This window comes from Cotesia glomerata, linkage group LG1 (assembly GCF_020080835.1).
Source record: "Cotesia glomerata isolate CgM1 linkage group LG1, MPM_Cglom_v2.3, whole genome shotgun sequence".
NCBI lineage: Eukaryota > Metazoa > Arthropoda > Insecta > Hymenoptera > Braconidae > Cotesia > Cotesia glomerata.
In genome coordinates this window covers 24,706,757-24,722,152 of record NC_058158.1, presented here as the reverse complement: position 1 = coordinate 24,722,152, position 15,396 = coordinate 24,706,757, and the positions used below count along the sequence as shown (strand labels likewise).

At 33.5% G+C, this 15,396-nt stretch overlaps 3 protein-coding genes across 7 annotated transcripts; 2 read left to right on the top strand and 1 right to left on the bottom strand.

The window, feature by feature from the left end:
- Nucleotides 1-4,685: 4,685 nt before the first annotated feature.
- On the top strand, nucleotides 4,686-7,175 carry LOC123262140 (succinate--CoA ligase [ADP/GDP-forming] subunit alpha, mitochondrial). Its single transcript, XM_044724247.1, has 6 exons — nucleotides 4,686-4,929; nucleotides 5,660-5,895; nucleotides 5,982-6,203; nucleotides 6,291-6,575; nucleotides 6,682-6,816; nucleotides 6,906-7,175. The coding sequence occupies exons 1-6, from the start codon at nucleotides 4,893-4,895 to the stop codon at nucleotides 6,990-6,992; spliced, it is 1,002 nt and encodes a 333-aa protein (XP_044580182.1). The 5' UTR covers nucleotides 4,686-4,892; the 3' UTR covers nucleotides 6,993-7,175.
- Nucleotides 7,176-7,423: 248 nt separating this feature from the next.
- Nucleotides 7,424-8,471, bottom strand: LOC123262146 (UDP-N-acetylglucosamine transferase subunit ALG13 homolog). The gene is made up of 3 exons (XM_044724260.1): nucleotides 8,403-8,471; nucleotides 8,105-8,353; nucleotides 7,424-7,982 (listed from the first exon to the last, which is right to left on the bottom strand). Exons 2-3 carry the CDS (start codon nucleotides 8,195-8,197, stop codon nucleotides 7,566-7,568), a joined length of 510 nt encoding a protein of 169 aa, XP_044580195.1. The 5' UTR covers nucleotides 8,198-8,353; nucleotides 8,403-8,471; the 3' UTR covers nucleotides 7,424-7,565.
- A 117-nt stretch (nucleotides 8,472-8,588) lies between these two features.
- Nucleotides 8,589-15,129, top strand: LOC123262120 (SAFB-like transcription modulator). Of its 5 annotated transcripts, none has more exons than XM_044724235.1 (14): nucleotides 8,589-8,954; nucleotides 9,333-9,420; nucleotides 9,508-9,644; nucleotides 9,734-10,021; nucleotides 10,136-10,160; nucleotides 11,299-11,458; nucleotides 12,522-12,562; nucleotides 12,656-12,924; nucleotides 13,015-13,183; nucleotides 13,291-13,535; nucleotides 13,676-14,178; nucleotides 14,338-14,466; nucleotides 14,541-14,686; nucleotides 14,780-15,129. In XM_044724235.1, exons 1-14 carry the CDS (start codon nucleotides 8,832-8,834, stop codon nucleotides 15,109-15,111), a joined length of 2,655 nt encoding a protein of 884 aa, XP_044580170.1. In that variant the 5' UTR covers nucleotides 8,589-8,831; the 3' UTR covers nucleotides 15,112-15,129. The 5 variants fall into 5 exon arrangements, with proteins under 5 accessions (XP_044580170.1, XP_044580161.1, XP_044580154.1 ...); XM_044724226.1 differs by having other exon boundaries at nucleotides 8,590-8,954; nucleotides 9,517-9,644; nucleotides 14,293-14,466; XM_044724219.1 differs by having other exon boundaries at nucleotides 8,590-8,954; nucleotides 9,511-9,644; nucleotides 14,293-14,466.
- Nucleotides 15,130-15,396: the final 267 nt, after the last annotated feature.

The following is a 15,396-nucleotide window of genomic DNA, read 5'->3' as shown; positions in this document are numbered from 1 at the left end:
GGAGTTCTTGTTTGTGTACTTGGGGAAATCTATATTGTTTGGTGTTAATGGGAACTTCATCAGTGATGGTAATTTTATGTTTGAGAACCGTTGTAGATCCGAGCTTGTCGTTAGGGAGGTGAAACTGGAAGGGTTGTCGTAGATAATCTGTATTATACTAGCCCTTTCTATCTCGTTAAGCGCCTTTTAAATCTACGAGTTCACATATTCGGTTTAATCTTTCGGCATTGATTTGATCGGATTGTTTATCAGACGTTGCTGAGCGGGATGATCGTGGCAGTGTGGTGCAACTTCAAATTCTTCTATTTCAACGGGAGGAATAGTTATATTGATATGCTCGGTGGTAGAGTTAATCGCAAAATTTTTGCAAAGCCGTCACGAACATCAGTTATAGCTTCTCCTAAATAAACACCGGACCGGTATTTATACGCTTGATGTAGCCGCTATCTAGGCCATTATCCTGTACGGGGATTGTTAAAAGTTTCTTGGTTCTAGGTGGAAGGTCATACGATTGGGGTTCAATAAAATTAATTATATTTTCGCCAAGAATTAAATGCCCAGGTAAGTTATCTTTAAAGGTTAATACCGCGTCTTGTTTTCGCAGAAATGATATGCCGAGTATGCTCGATTGACTAATGGGAAAAGAATCATTGACTACATGAAATTTTATCTCTACATTGCGGATACGTGTCGTGATTTCACCACAAGTGCGAATCATGCCAGAACCAATACCAGTTAAATAAAAGATTTTATTTTTATCTAAGAGAATATCTGGGGAAACGGCATTTTGTTTAATTAAATTTAATTGAGCTCCAGTGTCGATTAAAAGGTCTGCAGAATTATTCTTAAATATTTTATCGTTAAAAGATATAACTGGTAGATTAGATAAATTATTTATTTCGAAGTTGTAATTGATCCTGAAGGTCTTGAACGCGCTACTATATCCGTGCCCCGCGTCGCGTTCCTCCGTTGGGTATCTTTCTCGTTTAAAGAATTGCTTTTACTGGAAGTACTGGAGCTGGATTTTGTTTTGAGACGAATACGTTAAAAAGGGGTGTGCTAAGCCCTGTTATGAAACCGTTAACAGCGGTTTGATTAAGTAAAACATTAACTCTGACGAGTTCAGCTGGTTGGTATTTTTCTTTAGCGGCTTCCAGAGCACGGCTAAGGATTTCACCTGCTCTGGCTCCGTAGGCGACAACAGATTCACCGTCCTTTTGTCTAAGTTTTCGTAATTCTTCTTGAGCACGTTCATCGTCGAATGACCGTCCGAATGCTTGTTTCAGCCAACTAAATAGAGTTTCAAGACTACCCGGTGTTCCGAGATTAGAAATTAAAGATTTAGCACGACCTTTAATTTTACTTTTTATTATTAATAGCAAGAGAGGTTGATCGACGGGGCTAACTACATCATAGGTCTCTTTACACGCAGTAATAAAATTAGAAAGAGTACACCGTTCGTCGCTATCATCACAGAAATCTGGTATTTGAGTAATAGCAGTTTTTAAGTAAAAATAAGATCGCGTAGGAAATTGTTGATTAGTATAACTATTTACGGATGGGTAGTGGTGTTGTACAAGAGCGTTAGATGGAATTGTGAATGGTACAAGAGCGTTTGGTAACGTGCTGGGGACAATAGACGATGATATATCCGATGATACTGGTGAGGATGTACTAGGGACTACAGATGACGGTGTCGTTATTGTAAGAATCTGTTGCTCGTTGTTGGTGGAAAGATTTTCGCGCGAATTACTAGTAGTTGGTTCTGACGAGGTGTTCGGTGGTGCGCGGCGACGAGTGCTTCTAGATGGTGGAACGTTAATAGGGATGCTCTTTTTTCGGGCAGCAGCTGCGTGACTTCGAGTATTCTTTACGCGATGCATGATTAAAAATATTATAAGAATAAAAATATGGTGTTGAAGCGTAATATTCGAGAAATTATTCAGGGATTTATCAATTTCTAGTTATTTAAAAGTCTAATCACTTATTTTAAATTATAAGATGCATAAGATCGACCCAGATAGCAATTAATTACAAATAAATTATACAAATTCAAACTTAAATAATAATGATCGTAGGTCTACTTATTTTTTTATGCTTGTGCTGATGACCTTTTCTGGATGTGGTTGCGCCTTGCTGATGGTTTTCTTGGTATTCCTGGAGATGAGTCCTTGATTGAAGTTGGATAGTTCCTTCTCAATGTTAGGTTGCGCCCGTGATTACAGATTGTCGTGTGCGATAAGAGTAATCACCCAGCTCCGGCATTCGCCCAACGCTTCGGGGAAAACGCACAAAACCCGCGAAGAGAGTGGTGGCTTGTTCTGGTTACGTTTGAGGAGGTTTGAATTTTAGAAGTGTTCGGTTTTTAGCGGATGTTGTTTTAGTCGCTATTTTGTCAATTATTATTGCACTTAATTATCACTGATTCACTCGGTTCACAATTTGATTTAATTTCCCGCTAATTAAAGTCGGCGAATCCCACCGCACTGTCACCAATTTGTTATGTTCTTCTCCTGGTGGACAACGATGGAAATCTTGATTTAAATTTAAAGTTACCGACGTGGTCTTTGATTCGCCCGGGAATATTGAAATACTCAACTTTATCAACGGGAATTTATAGGATGAGGAAGATGATATTATGTGAATATAAATTAAATAAATTTTTGAACGGAATTAAGTTAACTAAATTGAAATATGTATTCAAAAGACTTTACACAAAATTAGAAACGAGGTGATAGGTCTGAGCTCGAATAATATTCTGATATTTCTCAAATATGTCTAAGTCCGACTCCTAGCACTAGAAGTGGCGGGGGCGACTCTTCCTACCATCCGAGTATTCCGCTGTACTGGCTTTTTGGCAACGTTGATTGGTCCCTCTTCTTCCTACTGGGTCCTAGCTGTACTCCTACTCAGGTACTCGTCTTTTCCGACCGTTGTTGAACTACCTGGGCTCGCTAGCAGAGTTGTCCGAAGTTTCATCATCTCTGGGAATTTACCGGACTGAGTGGTTGAGCTAGACTCGTCATAAATGAGGGTCACTAGTCGGCTCAGACTATTTTCTTGCATTTTTTTTATACAACATTTTATATTTCTTAAGAAATTAAAATATATCCACAGATTCGGTAGAATCTGGCGCCAAGTTCCGTTCAAATCCGTTGTAAACGGAGCGCCAGACTACCGACTGTGTTTACTGTAAGCAGGACGATATTTTGAGGTTGCAAATTTTATTTAATTCTACGGTACTTTTTTTTTCTAAATTGTATATTATAACAGTAATTCATACTTTATTTTACTGACATTAATTAATAATAGTCGATCATAACAATTAATCTGCTTGAAATTATTAAATTTAATCAGCACAAACTATAGCAACGCAAAAATTTAGATCCTGACTTTTTTTCGATGTAAAAAGTGACATGCCACAGACTAAATAATTCGAGAATACATGGTAATCCTCCAATAGATGGGAAACTACAGTTGAAAAAAGATATTTCAAGGCTTGCATCTACATCCGCCAGGGTGCGCTTGAATTATTTTTACATAAACTGTAGCTTCAAAGGGATAGTTTGCTATAAAAAATGCAGCCAACGCGATACTTAAGTTGGTACCAATTGTAAATTTTTATTATAATTACAAAAAATACTAAAATCCGAACAAAAACAGTTTCACTGTAAAAAAATCGCGCCAAGTCCACGTTCATAAGACTATTAAGAGAAAAAAAAATTTTTTTTTTCTTCACAAAAAGATATAAAATAAAAAAATTGAAAAATCCAAGTAACCGATATGATTGTATACGATTTTCGAAAATTAAAAATTTTGTTGTAAATTTAAAAATTAAAAAAAAATTTGGAACGTACTTGGTGTGCGTGGTTGAAAAATATTTTACTTTTAATGAAATTCGTAAAATTTATTTACTAGGACTTTCAAAAAATTGAAATACACAATGACGCACACCAAGTACGTTCAAAAATTTTTTTTTTAATTTTTAAATTTACAACAAAATTTTTTTTAATTTTCGAAAATCGTATACAATCATATCGGTTACTTGGATTTTTCAATTTTTTTATTTTATATCTTTTTGTGAAGAAAAAAAAAATTTTTTTTTCTCTTAATAGTCTTATGAACGTGGACTTGGCGCGATTTTTTTACAGTGAAACTGTTTTTGTTCGGATTTTCTAATTTCTATAATTACTTAGGTCGAGAGCAATTAGGTAGTAAATTTATATATTTATGGCTTAATCCTCTTTACTATCTTATTATTCCTAGTCTATTGTGATAAATTTTCAGAGAGTAAAAATACATTTTAACAATAACCTTTTTTACTAATGGCTAAAACTCTAGACTTAGGTTGTGGGGTTTTCCCAAAATTTTCTTATAAATATAAATAGATCTAATGTTAAATTTAGCGCTATCAAAGGGGTATCGTCAGTGCTCGCGAGGCAGCGCCAGTCGCGATTCAGCTAAACCGTGATATGATATCACAGGCTATTGGTATACATTTAGTTCGTGTTCCTTACATATGTAGTTTCCATGTCTCCACTATCGGTTAGTTTTGACTATTTCAATTGGCGCCATCTTGTAACCAGCCAAATAAACTATTTACTTTTTTGTTTTTTTGTGCACTAACTTTTTTGGATATTACAAGTCGTAGGTGGTTCTTCAAATACTTCTCAAGATCAATGTTTATAACGACATAGCAGCAGCTGCTTGTTACGAAAATTGGGCTCGGCTGTATTGGTGGTGGTTCTGTATACTTTTCTTTCTGGTCTGGTCTTTGGTCTTGCCCTCTTGGCCCAAAGTAGAGATAGAAATTCTTGATGGTGGTTAAGCTCATATAAATTATTATTTAATATATTTATTACATTAGTTGAAAACTAAGACTTGATTGTAAAATGGCTGTTGCTGCTAGAGCACTCTCTAAATTGACAGGTGAGTTAATCATATTTATTAATAGCTATTTTATTTAATTTAATAAATAAAAACTAATTCAAATTTTACAATTGATACTTTGCCCCGGTGATCTTGTGCAAGTCCTTCAAGTTTGCTTAGTTGCCAATTGATATGCACATTTTTTTTTTAATTTTATTTATTAATCTATATGTATACATGTGTCTGTATATGTATACATACATTTTTTCATGATTAATTTGATTCAACTGGCAGTTATCATTTAAGCTATATATAGAACAATAAAGATTTCCGTACTTGTACTAAAAACTAATTATTATGTAAGAAAGGACACTGTCATTAAAATAATATTCTTGTAGTAATTGAGAAATTAATATTAATTTACTAAATTAATCAACTGACATTTAAAAAAACAATTTTCACTTATAGTTTTTAAAATTCGCATTCGAGTCGTTGATGATGTAATTTTTATTTACTTGATGTTTTTTTTTCTCTATACGTCATCTATGTCATCAATCTATTTGCTTTGTGTTCCTATTCGGGATCCTATTTGAGATGTTCATGACCTCGTTCACTAAATACTCAAGTACAACATTTCCACGGTCCTCACCTTGAAATGATAATAAACATTTCAACCTTAATTCGTTTTTTAATTTACTTTTTAAATAATAAAAGTATTTTTTTTTTTTTTTTTTTTTTTTTTAATAAATTTATTGTAAAAAAATTAATAATTAGTTTTCTTTACATTTAGTAAGAAGATCAAGCAGTCTCTTGGCTTCACAAGTGAGATTCAATTATACAGAAACGAGAAAAAATTTGAAAATTGATTCTAATACTAAAGTAATATGCCAAGGGTTTACTGGTAAACAAGGAACATTTCATTGTCAACAAGCCATAGATTATGGAACTAAAGTTGTTGGTGGTGTTAGCCCAAAAAAAGCTGGTACTGAACATTTGGGTAAGCCAGTATTCAAGACAGTTAAGGAGGTAATGGTTCTTTTTTATTTTCTATACCTACGCACAAGTAGTTGCTAAATAATTTGTAATTAAAATCATTTTCATTTTTACTAAAGGCAAAAGAAGCTACTGGAGCCACAGCTTCTGTAATTTATGTTCCACCTCCAGCAGCTGCTGCTGCAATTATGGAAGCACTTGATGCTGAGATGCCCTTAATTGTATGTATTACTGAAGGTATTCCTCAACACGATATGGTTAAAGTTAAACGGCGGTTATTAGAACAAAATAAATCACGTTTGATTGGGCCAAATTGTCCTGGAATCATTGCACCAGAACAAGTAAGTAGTTTTCATTCACTAAAACACATTTTTTTTTTTATTAATAGTTGATGAATATTATTTAGCATACATAATATATTGTTTTAGTGTAAAATTGGAATCATGCCGGGCCATATTCATCAAAAAGGAAAAATCGGTATTGTTTCAAGATCAGGAACTTTAACTTACGAAGCTGTGAATCAAACGACACTTACTGGTCTCGGGCAATCACTTTGCGTTGGTATTGGAGGTGATCCATTCAACGGCACTGACTTTATTGACTGCTTGGAAGTATTCATCAATGATCCGGCTACTTCTGGAATTATCATGATCGGAGAAATTGGAGGCAGTGCTGAAGAATCAGCTGCTGAATATCTTATTCAGCATAACAGTGTTAGTTGATTTGTAGAAATAGTATTTTTTTATAATATTTACCGTATTGATTCAACTGTATTATTATGAAAAAAGATTTTAAATAGTAGTTACTATTATTTTACAGGGCCCAAATGCTAAACCTGTGGTATCGTTTATTGCCGGAGTTACCGCACCACCTGGACGTAGAATGGGTCACGCTGGAGCTATTATTTCAGGAGGCAAAGGAGGGGCTCAAGACAAAATAAACGCACTTGAAAAGGTAAAATATGCGCTCATTACTTAACAACATAATGATGAAAATTATTTTCGCATTACTGTATATAATTTAAAATTTTTTATCATTTTCAGGCTGGCGTTATTGTAACGAGAAGTCCCGCTCAAATGGGTCGTGAATTATTAAAAGAAATGACACGTCTTGGTCTTCACTCACCCTAATGAATCAATACTTATTTGTATAATATTGTAGTCCTATTTGTCCTAATATCCTTTAAATTAATTAATTAATAACTCATTCTCTTTATCATTCTGGAGAAAAATAAAAAAATATATTATTGATAAAAGGACGAATGTTGACGCAATTTTGAAGTTTAAAATAAATAGATTCAATATGTAAAAATATTTTGAAAGTATATATCAAATTGATGTGTAAGCGAACGCTATCCATATTATATTATTAAAATAACATTAATGTTAATAAAAATAATATATTAATAATTAATAATGAAAATTGTACAATGTTCATGATCCTTGCAGGATTATATTGTATTGAAAGTAATTCAATTGTGTAGTTTCACACTTCTTATTGACGAAATGTGAAACTTTGTTTAAGCCATAACAAAACAATAGGAAAAATAACTCAACAATTGTTATTTAATATCGCGATTTACTCATAAAAAACATCATGTTTTTTTATAATGTTATTAAACCACAATGCGCTTAATGTAATTAATGTTGAAAATAAAGAAAAAAATTTATCATAAAATTAGTTTCAAGCTGAGTAAACAATAGTTACTCAAAACCCATGATATAATCAATTATCTCAGCAATTTTTGGGCTTTTATCATCTACAAATCGTTTCAGCTGTAATAAATTCATTGATTTGCAGACTTCCAAAAGTGTAGCACAAGTACATTGATACAAATATTTGTCTTGGCTCAATTGCTCAGCAAGTTCTGATTGATGGTTGTCCATGAGTAAATCATTAGTGACTACAATAAGTGGTTTCTTTGCTCCCAACGCTTCTAAACAGCTCCCAGCACCAGCATGGCTAATTATTAAATCGGCGAATCTCATGTATTCATTGATCGACGGTTTCAACGTGAACGTCTCAATATACTCAAAACCACATCTGGGAGTACAATCTGGAGTTAAATTTGTATTACCAATTTGTAAAATTAATCTACGATATCCTCTTCTACTCAATTCCTGGAATTATAATTAATGAATCAATTAAAGAGATCAAAGCTAAAATATCTACAATTATTTTTGTATTTTTTTTAATAGTTCAAATAATCAAGATTAAAAATCAATAGATAAATAATTTTTACCATTAAAACTTCATCTTCTAAAACAGTTTCTATTAATTTATCAAACTTTGTTGTTCCAACAGTGACAAAAGTCGTCATCGTATTAACTTCCATTTTTCAATTAATTAAGATTAGATTAAGATAATAACATGTTTTAAGGGAAAATTTTAATATTATCAACTCGAAGATATCGATGTCATCCTGCAATAAATATTGTTGTCGGTGTCAGTTGTATCTCTTATCAAGTAAAATAAAGAGAGCACGTGAAAGCTTTGAGTCGGACGTGGAACGTGGGGGAGGTAGTTGATAAATTAGGCACCCTCTTTTCTTTTTACCTCTTCAACAATTAATTATAAGGTAATAATTTTGTTTTATTGGCAACAATGGTAGCGGATTCATTTTTCAATTTTGATAAGTTTGCTACTCTGCTGCGTGCGCTCAACGAATTTCCTGCTTTACTACGCAGATACGGCTTGTTACCTTGCCCCTGCTTCTGCTCGTCCCGTGTATGTCTGTGCTTCGTACCGATGAATATGTCCATACTCTGCGACAATTTATTGTGAAAAAAGTTGTAATAGTAATTTTATATTTAAAACTTTGTATTATTGGTAAATGAACATATCTTACACTATTTCAGTGGCACTTAATTTTACTGTGAAATCAAGTATTTAAATTAATACTTATTATAATATAAGTTTTATCAATCAACATTTGTCCAAGAAACGTATAACTATCGACTTGAGTGATAATGGCCGATGCTGATGGAAAAAAATTGACCGAGTTGCGGGTCATAGATCTTAAAACAGAATTAGAGCGACGTGGTCTAGATAAAACTGGCAATAAAGCCGCACTTCTAGATCGTTTATCAAAGGTACTTTAAGTAATATTTATTTCATAAATTTACTCTGTACCGCAGTATATATAATGTTATTTACAACATGTACAAAATAAAAATTGTCCAGGCGTCGCGTGTTCGTCGCCATTTTTGACTGCATCGATCTCTATGATGAATTATTTTTTTTTTTACACGTATTGTATAAAAACAATATTTAAATAATTCAATAACTACGTAATCATTGTTAAATCAATTAGAAAAAAAACTTGCCATTGTGACATTTTTTAACGTCTCATTGTAACAATTGTATTTTTGTTGATGACATTATTAAAAATCGATATAGACAATTAAAAGTTAATTAAATATATTTTTACAATGATAATTTATTTATCGCCGATGGTTTTTGTGTTGTAGGCGATTATCGATGAAGGCGAAGATCCAGACGAGTATCTAATCGTTCCATCTGGTGGATCAAATAAAATTAGCCCACGAAAAAACAGTGGTAATTAATATTACTATTCTCTTCATAACTATACATTAAAATTTTCAGTACCCTAAATTGTTTTTGACATTTATTATAAAAATTTAGAAGTTACAGGTGTTGTAGCTCAAGAAGAACCGGTTGAAAATCATAAAGAACCACCTGTAAATAAAGAAGTAGAAATTATAACGCCCAAAGAAGAACCACACTCTGAGACTGAAGAAGAGAGTAAACCCATTGAAGAGGTAAAATATTTTTTCAGCAACTTAATTATTAGAACAAAAATATTTGCTGGGAATAAATTAATTACTGTTTTCTTCTTTTGTAATTTTAGGAAATGGAACAGGAAGAACAAGTACCTGTGGAGGAAGAACCTGCAAAAGAAGAACCTGAAGAAGAAGAAACGGAACCAGTGTATGATGAAGCCTCTAAAGAGGTGGATGATAAGAAAACTCCTGAATCAACACCAGTTCAAGACTCACCGACACAGATATCAACACCTGCACCTAAACATATTATTGAAGAAAATTCCGCAGCTGCAGTTGAAGCTAATGGTATTGATACTGAGGATTCGATTAATTTGACCATCGGGGAAGACGAGGAAAATCTCCTTGCCGAGGAGGTAGATATATATTGTCATAACATAAATTATCTACTAGCAAAAATTAGTTATTTTAATTAGTTAAATTAATTTTCAAAGTTTCATATTAAATATTTTTATGATTTAATGTTTCAGACGGAGACTCACGTTAAGCAGAAAGGTAAGTTTTTATAATAAAACATTTATAATAATTAAAAATTCAAAAAATTCCCTGAATATTAAGAAAGTAATGTATTGTATGTAGTAATGCTTGTTTTTAATATTATGATAATGATAATCGTATTGCGTGAGTAATACAGGCGTAATAATTTCATCAAGAATTTAAGGAAACAAAAAAATAAGTTAATAAAATTAGTATCGTCGACGCGTAAAGAGTTCGTCTCATCAGCAGAGACGAAATCGATAATTTTCAAACCTATCGTGTGCCGTCAACCCATCCCGGACTCGGAATAGGAATTTCAAGCGTCTCATCTCTATTTTTTGATGCTGGGTACTCAATGTCATCACGGAACAGGGTCAATGGAGGCTTGTAGTCGGGACATCCTACCGGTATCATGGTTTTCACTCCGAAGATGGGCTAATCCTGTTACTTTTTCCTCGACTAGACAGGACACGGATACTCAACCCAGTCCTCGCCTTATTACATTGCGGTTCTTCTTGTCTCTTGACAACATTTAGGAGATTATATTTGTTAAGTTATAGTTTAAACTAGAAAACAATTTGATATGACCATACATTAAATTAATTAAAAATACCTGCCGCCATAGAGCAACGTTGGAGCATTTGGGCTAACCTCGAGTCGTTAACCTCACTTTTAACGAAGATAATCATCCTCATCGCGATCAACATCGGCTGGGGTTTTTGAGATTACTACTTGCGTCACGTCATTTGATCCGTATTTATGTATATAATTTTATTGCAAATACACACCGAAGTATTTGCACACGTAGATTTTTGGCCGTTCGAGTATACATCTCAATCAACTTTTTTCCGCTCTCTGCGCTGCATTTCCCTTAAAAGTTTCTCTTCTTTCGCTCCCGAAAAATAAAATATAAATTTATTATTCAAATATGTTTAAAAAAATTCGTCAAGCGCTTTAATTCCCTAACACAGGCTTTTCAGTCGTACGAGATAATATTATCTCCAACGAGAAATTCAAGTCACTTTTCAGGGAATTCAATAAATAAATAAATAAAATATCTCACAAAAATCATGACATTGGAGGAGGAGAAGTGTATTACTTCTGCCTGTTCCTGAGTTGGACGGACCACTGTACTCTGGCTTGATTGTTCCTGCAGATGGTGGAGCGAAGAAGAGAATTGAAGAAAACAACAAGAAAGGAGAATCCAAAGGGAGCAGCAGAGCGGAAGGTGGCACCGGGAACAAGGATGGCATCTCATCGTCAAGTGCTAACTCAGGGATCAAGAGCAAGCAGGATGGTGGCGATGGAGGCAAGAGGTTGGTCTCACATTGCTAAAAACAAAATCAAAAAAAAATATATCTATATATATATATATATATATAGATATATATATATATATATATATATATATATATATATATATAAAATAACAAACGGCGGTTCACGTTGGTCCACGGTGACGCGATAAAACCGTCACGTTACCCGGCGGAACTGAACATTTATTAAAAAAAAAAATATATATATATTCTTATATATATTTAAATTACGATGCGCTTAAGTTGGATATATCATCTCACCTGGATGTGTAATACAGTCTACGATGGCGCTTTCCTACTTTCCCAAGATTTATTCAACAGTTTATAAAGCAAGATATATATTTATAATATATGTCAGTTTGTTTTACCTTATCCCCATTCTTTTGCTATTGACATTATTTTATAAATATATTTTGTTCGTTAATCGTGGATAATTAGAAAAAATTAAAACAGGGCTGTAATTTTAACTCTGGCAAGTATGTTAAGATATAGTTCAAATTATCTAGCAAACTTTCGTGTCACATATCAGTTGATGAATCACTGACAGTTAACGAGCTTTGTGTGTTTAATTCTCTTAAAATATTAACCTGGCACACTTAACGCCCACATCAAACATCCATCATCATATCCATCGTCAAAGGATTCCAATGAAGAATTTTTTTTCACTTTGTGTTTGTGCACGTAGCACAAAATTCATTTAGTAATTTTTTTTATTATTTCTATTACTTTTTTCATTCTACATATCAAGAAATTCATGGTGAAATCGACATCGATGTCAAGAAGTAGTTGATTGATGAGCCAGTGACAGCATCAATGTGCCACACACTAAGAACACAATTCAATTATAATAATAATTGATAATCATTAATAGTAAAAAGTATTCGCAAAAAGAGTGCTAGTCTGATTTGTTATCTTAACATAGTTAACAGAGATATATATTAAGCCTGTGTAGATTTTATATCAGTTTATTTTTTCTTGCTCCAAATTACATTAGTTACGAAAAATTAAAAAAAAAACCACCCTACATTACGGCTACAATCAAATAACATAGAATTGTTTACAGTGGTGAATCTGGTACCAAAGGGCAGAAAAGAGATGACAAGGGTAAGTTTAAATATCACAAGAGTTGTAAAGCTGAAACAAAAAAAAATGAAGAGCGTTAATTATTTGAAACAAATGATTTTTTTGGTCTTGTAGACAAGAAAATAACGCAAGGAAATACGGCTAATGCAAGTAGCCGCAATCTCTGGGTCTCGGGATTATCATCGACAACACGTGCTACAGATCTTAAACAGATATTTTCCAAATATGGAAAGGTAATTGGCGCGAAAGTTGTTACTAATGCAAGAACACCTGGTACAAGATGTTATGGTTACGTAACCATGTCAACAAGTGAAGATGCCGCTAAATGTATTCAACATCTTCATCGTACTGAACTTCATGGTCGTGTTATATCTGTAGAAAAGGTATTACTACAATGATGAAAATGAAGTATCATTGATATTATAATCATCAATTTTATTAGGGTGTTTGTAATTAATATTATTATTCATTAGGCTAAAGGTGATACGCAACAGAGTCACATGCGTAAACGTGAATCCAATAACGGGAAGATTGAAAAAAAAGATGAAAAAGATACTAAGGGTAAGGATGTTCATACTGATCCTTCTTCAGCCGAGAAAAAAGAAAAGGATAACAAAAAGGAAGACGATAAAATTAATGATGGTGAGTTAATATATTCCGATTATGTGATTGATTAAAAGATCGTAATCATAAGTGTGATAAAAGGAAATAAACCTTGCCATCATCATTTATTCTTAAAAATTTCACAGCCAAAAAAACCGACGAAAAAGTACACAGTACAGACGATAAAAAGTCAGATTCATCTGAAAAGAAAGATGATAAGGATGCTGATGCACGTTCAACTAAATCTACGAGCAAGAAACCAGAAAGTGAACGAGGAAAGCGTGATGATAAACGTGGTGGACGTGCTTATGACCATCATCGCTCCCACTCAAGATCTCGTAGTCGAGAACGTAGGAGACGCGATGACGTATTGACATTCGCGAAAATAAGGGTTAGATATATTGTATTTTTATTTGTTTTCAATTATTAGGGAATCACATTTCTTGTATAATTATTTCATAATTTTTTTTTATTAATTATTTTATTTATTTATTTTTTTTTTCATTATCATAATTTCATTAATTTATCTAGGAGGAACGAGAAAGACAAAGATTACGCGAGCGAGAACGTCTTGTTAGAGAAGAAGAACGTAGACGCAGAGAAGAAATGGATCGTCAACGTGAAATTGAACGCCGTCAAAGAGAAGAAGCTGCACGATTAGAACGTGAACGTGAAAAACTTCGACGTGAACGTGAAAGAATAGAACAAGAAAAGGCTGAGTTGTTACGCCTTGAACGTGAACGACAAAAGCTCGAAAGAGAAAAACTTGAACGCGAACGTTTAGAGTTAAAGAGACAGCAAATGCGTTTAGAAGAAAGTAGACGTGTACCACCACCCCCGACTATTAAACGTAGTTCTACAGATCATCGGGATATCCGTGACCTGTACGTTGAACCTGATAGAAAACGTCTCGCTACTGAGCATTCTCGTCGACACAGTCCTGACAGGGTACCAGACAGACGAACAGAAATAATGGAACGTGTTTCTGAGCGACGAATGGAAACATCACCTCCTGGTAGATACGAATCGAGCAGGTAATTTTATTAAAATTATTTTTTATTTTTTTTTCAAACATTTTTAGTATTTTTATTTTTATTAAAAAAAATTTTTTTTTTATCATTAATTGTATTTGACGCACTGATTATTAGAGCAACTCAGGATATGGCTATGAAGAAAGATTTTAAACGTTCCAGTGAATTTACTTCACGTAGCAGTCGTCCGGAAACATTTACTGATGTATCCAGAGGTAGAGAGGTCATTGTCCGTCGTGAATCATTACCAACTCAGCCATCAGCTATTGATCCGAGACAAGTTAAAGAGAGGTTCGTAATAAAATTGTAAATGATTTATAATTGATTTTGATTTTTATAGAATAACAATTGATTTAAATAAATAGCAGCAGGTATGACCGACAATCTTCGTACGGTCGCAGTGAGCGAGATGTTAGGCGTTCAGAACCAGAGCCTCATCGAAGTTCTCGTGACGCTCATGCTGGACGATATAGCGACAGTAACAAGCCTCCTGGATCAAGTGCACCTGGACGTTAGTATATTTAAATTATTTAAACATTAAGTTTCTTATCATTGATAGTTTTTTTTATTTATAATTTTTTTTTTTTTTTTTTTTTTTTAATAGGCGATAGCCGTTATGCTGAAAGCGGACGAACGCCAAGTGGTTGGCATTCAGGACCCCCTTCAACGAAGTCATTTAACTCATTACCAAGTAGTGGTCAAAGAGGTGGAGATCCTCGTGATCAGCCGACATCTTGGAGTAATCGCACATCCGACAATGTCAGTAGATGGAGTAATTCAAGCAGCATGGCGAATGCTCTTCGACATCCTGGCCCGCCAATGGGTTATCAATCAAGTCAACTTCAATCACTTGGGTTGTCAGCGCCAGGCACTACGCCCTCGTATGATCGATTTGATCCATATAAATCAACTCTTGCTAACATGAGAAAGTATTAACAATAAGATAAATCATCTTCTAAAAATATAAATTCAAGTGGTATGAATATCATCGATTTTTAGCTATAAATACTGATAATAAAAATAACAAAAAAAAAAGGAAAAAAAAATCATCTATTCAGTTGTTATAATTATTTCATGATTTAGTCCTGACATGGTCATTAGCATCGCAATTTTTGACAACTTCCGATGCACCGAACGTGATAAACGTTCTACAGTGCAAATTTATGTATAGTAAATAGTCAGTACGTAAGCAGTCTTGATATGTTTCTTATATGTAAAAAA

Coding starts and splice junctions, on each gene's coding strand:
- LOC123262146 (XM_044724260.1), bottom strand. CDS start 8,197: ATGGAAGTTAATACGATGACGACTTTTGTCACTGTTGGAACAACAAAG. Junction 7,983..8,104: donor TAGAAGATGAAGTTTTAATG/GTAAAAATTATT, acceptor TTATAATTCCAG/GAATTGAGTAGAAGAGGATA.
- LOC123262140 (XM_044724247.1), top strand. CDS start 4,893: ATGGCTGTTGCTGCTAGAGCACTCTCTAAATTGACAG. Junction 4,930..5,659: donor AGCACTCTCTAAATTGACAG/GTGAGTTAATCA, acceptor CTTTACATTTAG/TAAGAAGATCAAGCAGTCTC. Junction 6,817..6,905: donor AAATAAACGCACTTGAAAAG/GTAAAATATGCG, acceptor TATCATTTTCAG/GCTGGCGTTATTGTAACGAG.
- LOC123262120 (XM_044724200.1), top strand. CDS start 8,832: ATGGCCGATGCTGATGGAAAAAAATTGACCGAGTTGCGGGTCATAGAT. Junction 12,563..12,655: donor GCAGAAAAGAGATGACAAGG/GTAAGTTTAAAT, acceptor TTGGTCTTGTAG/ACAAGAAAATAACGCAAGGA. Junction 14,179..14,292: donor GGTAGATACGAATCGAGCAG/GTAATTTTATTA, acceptor ACTGATTATTAG/AGCAACTCAGGATATGGCTA.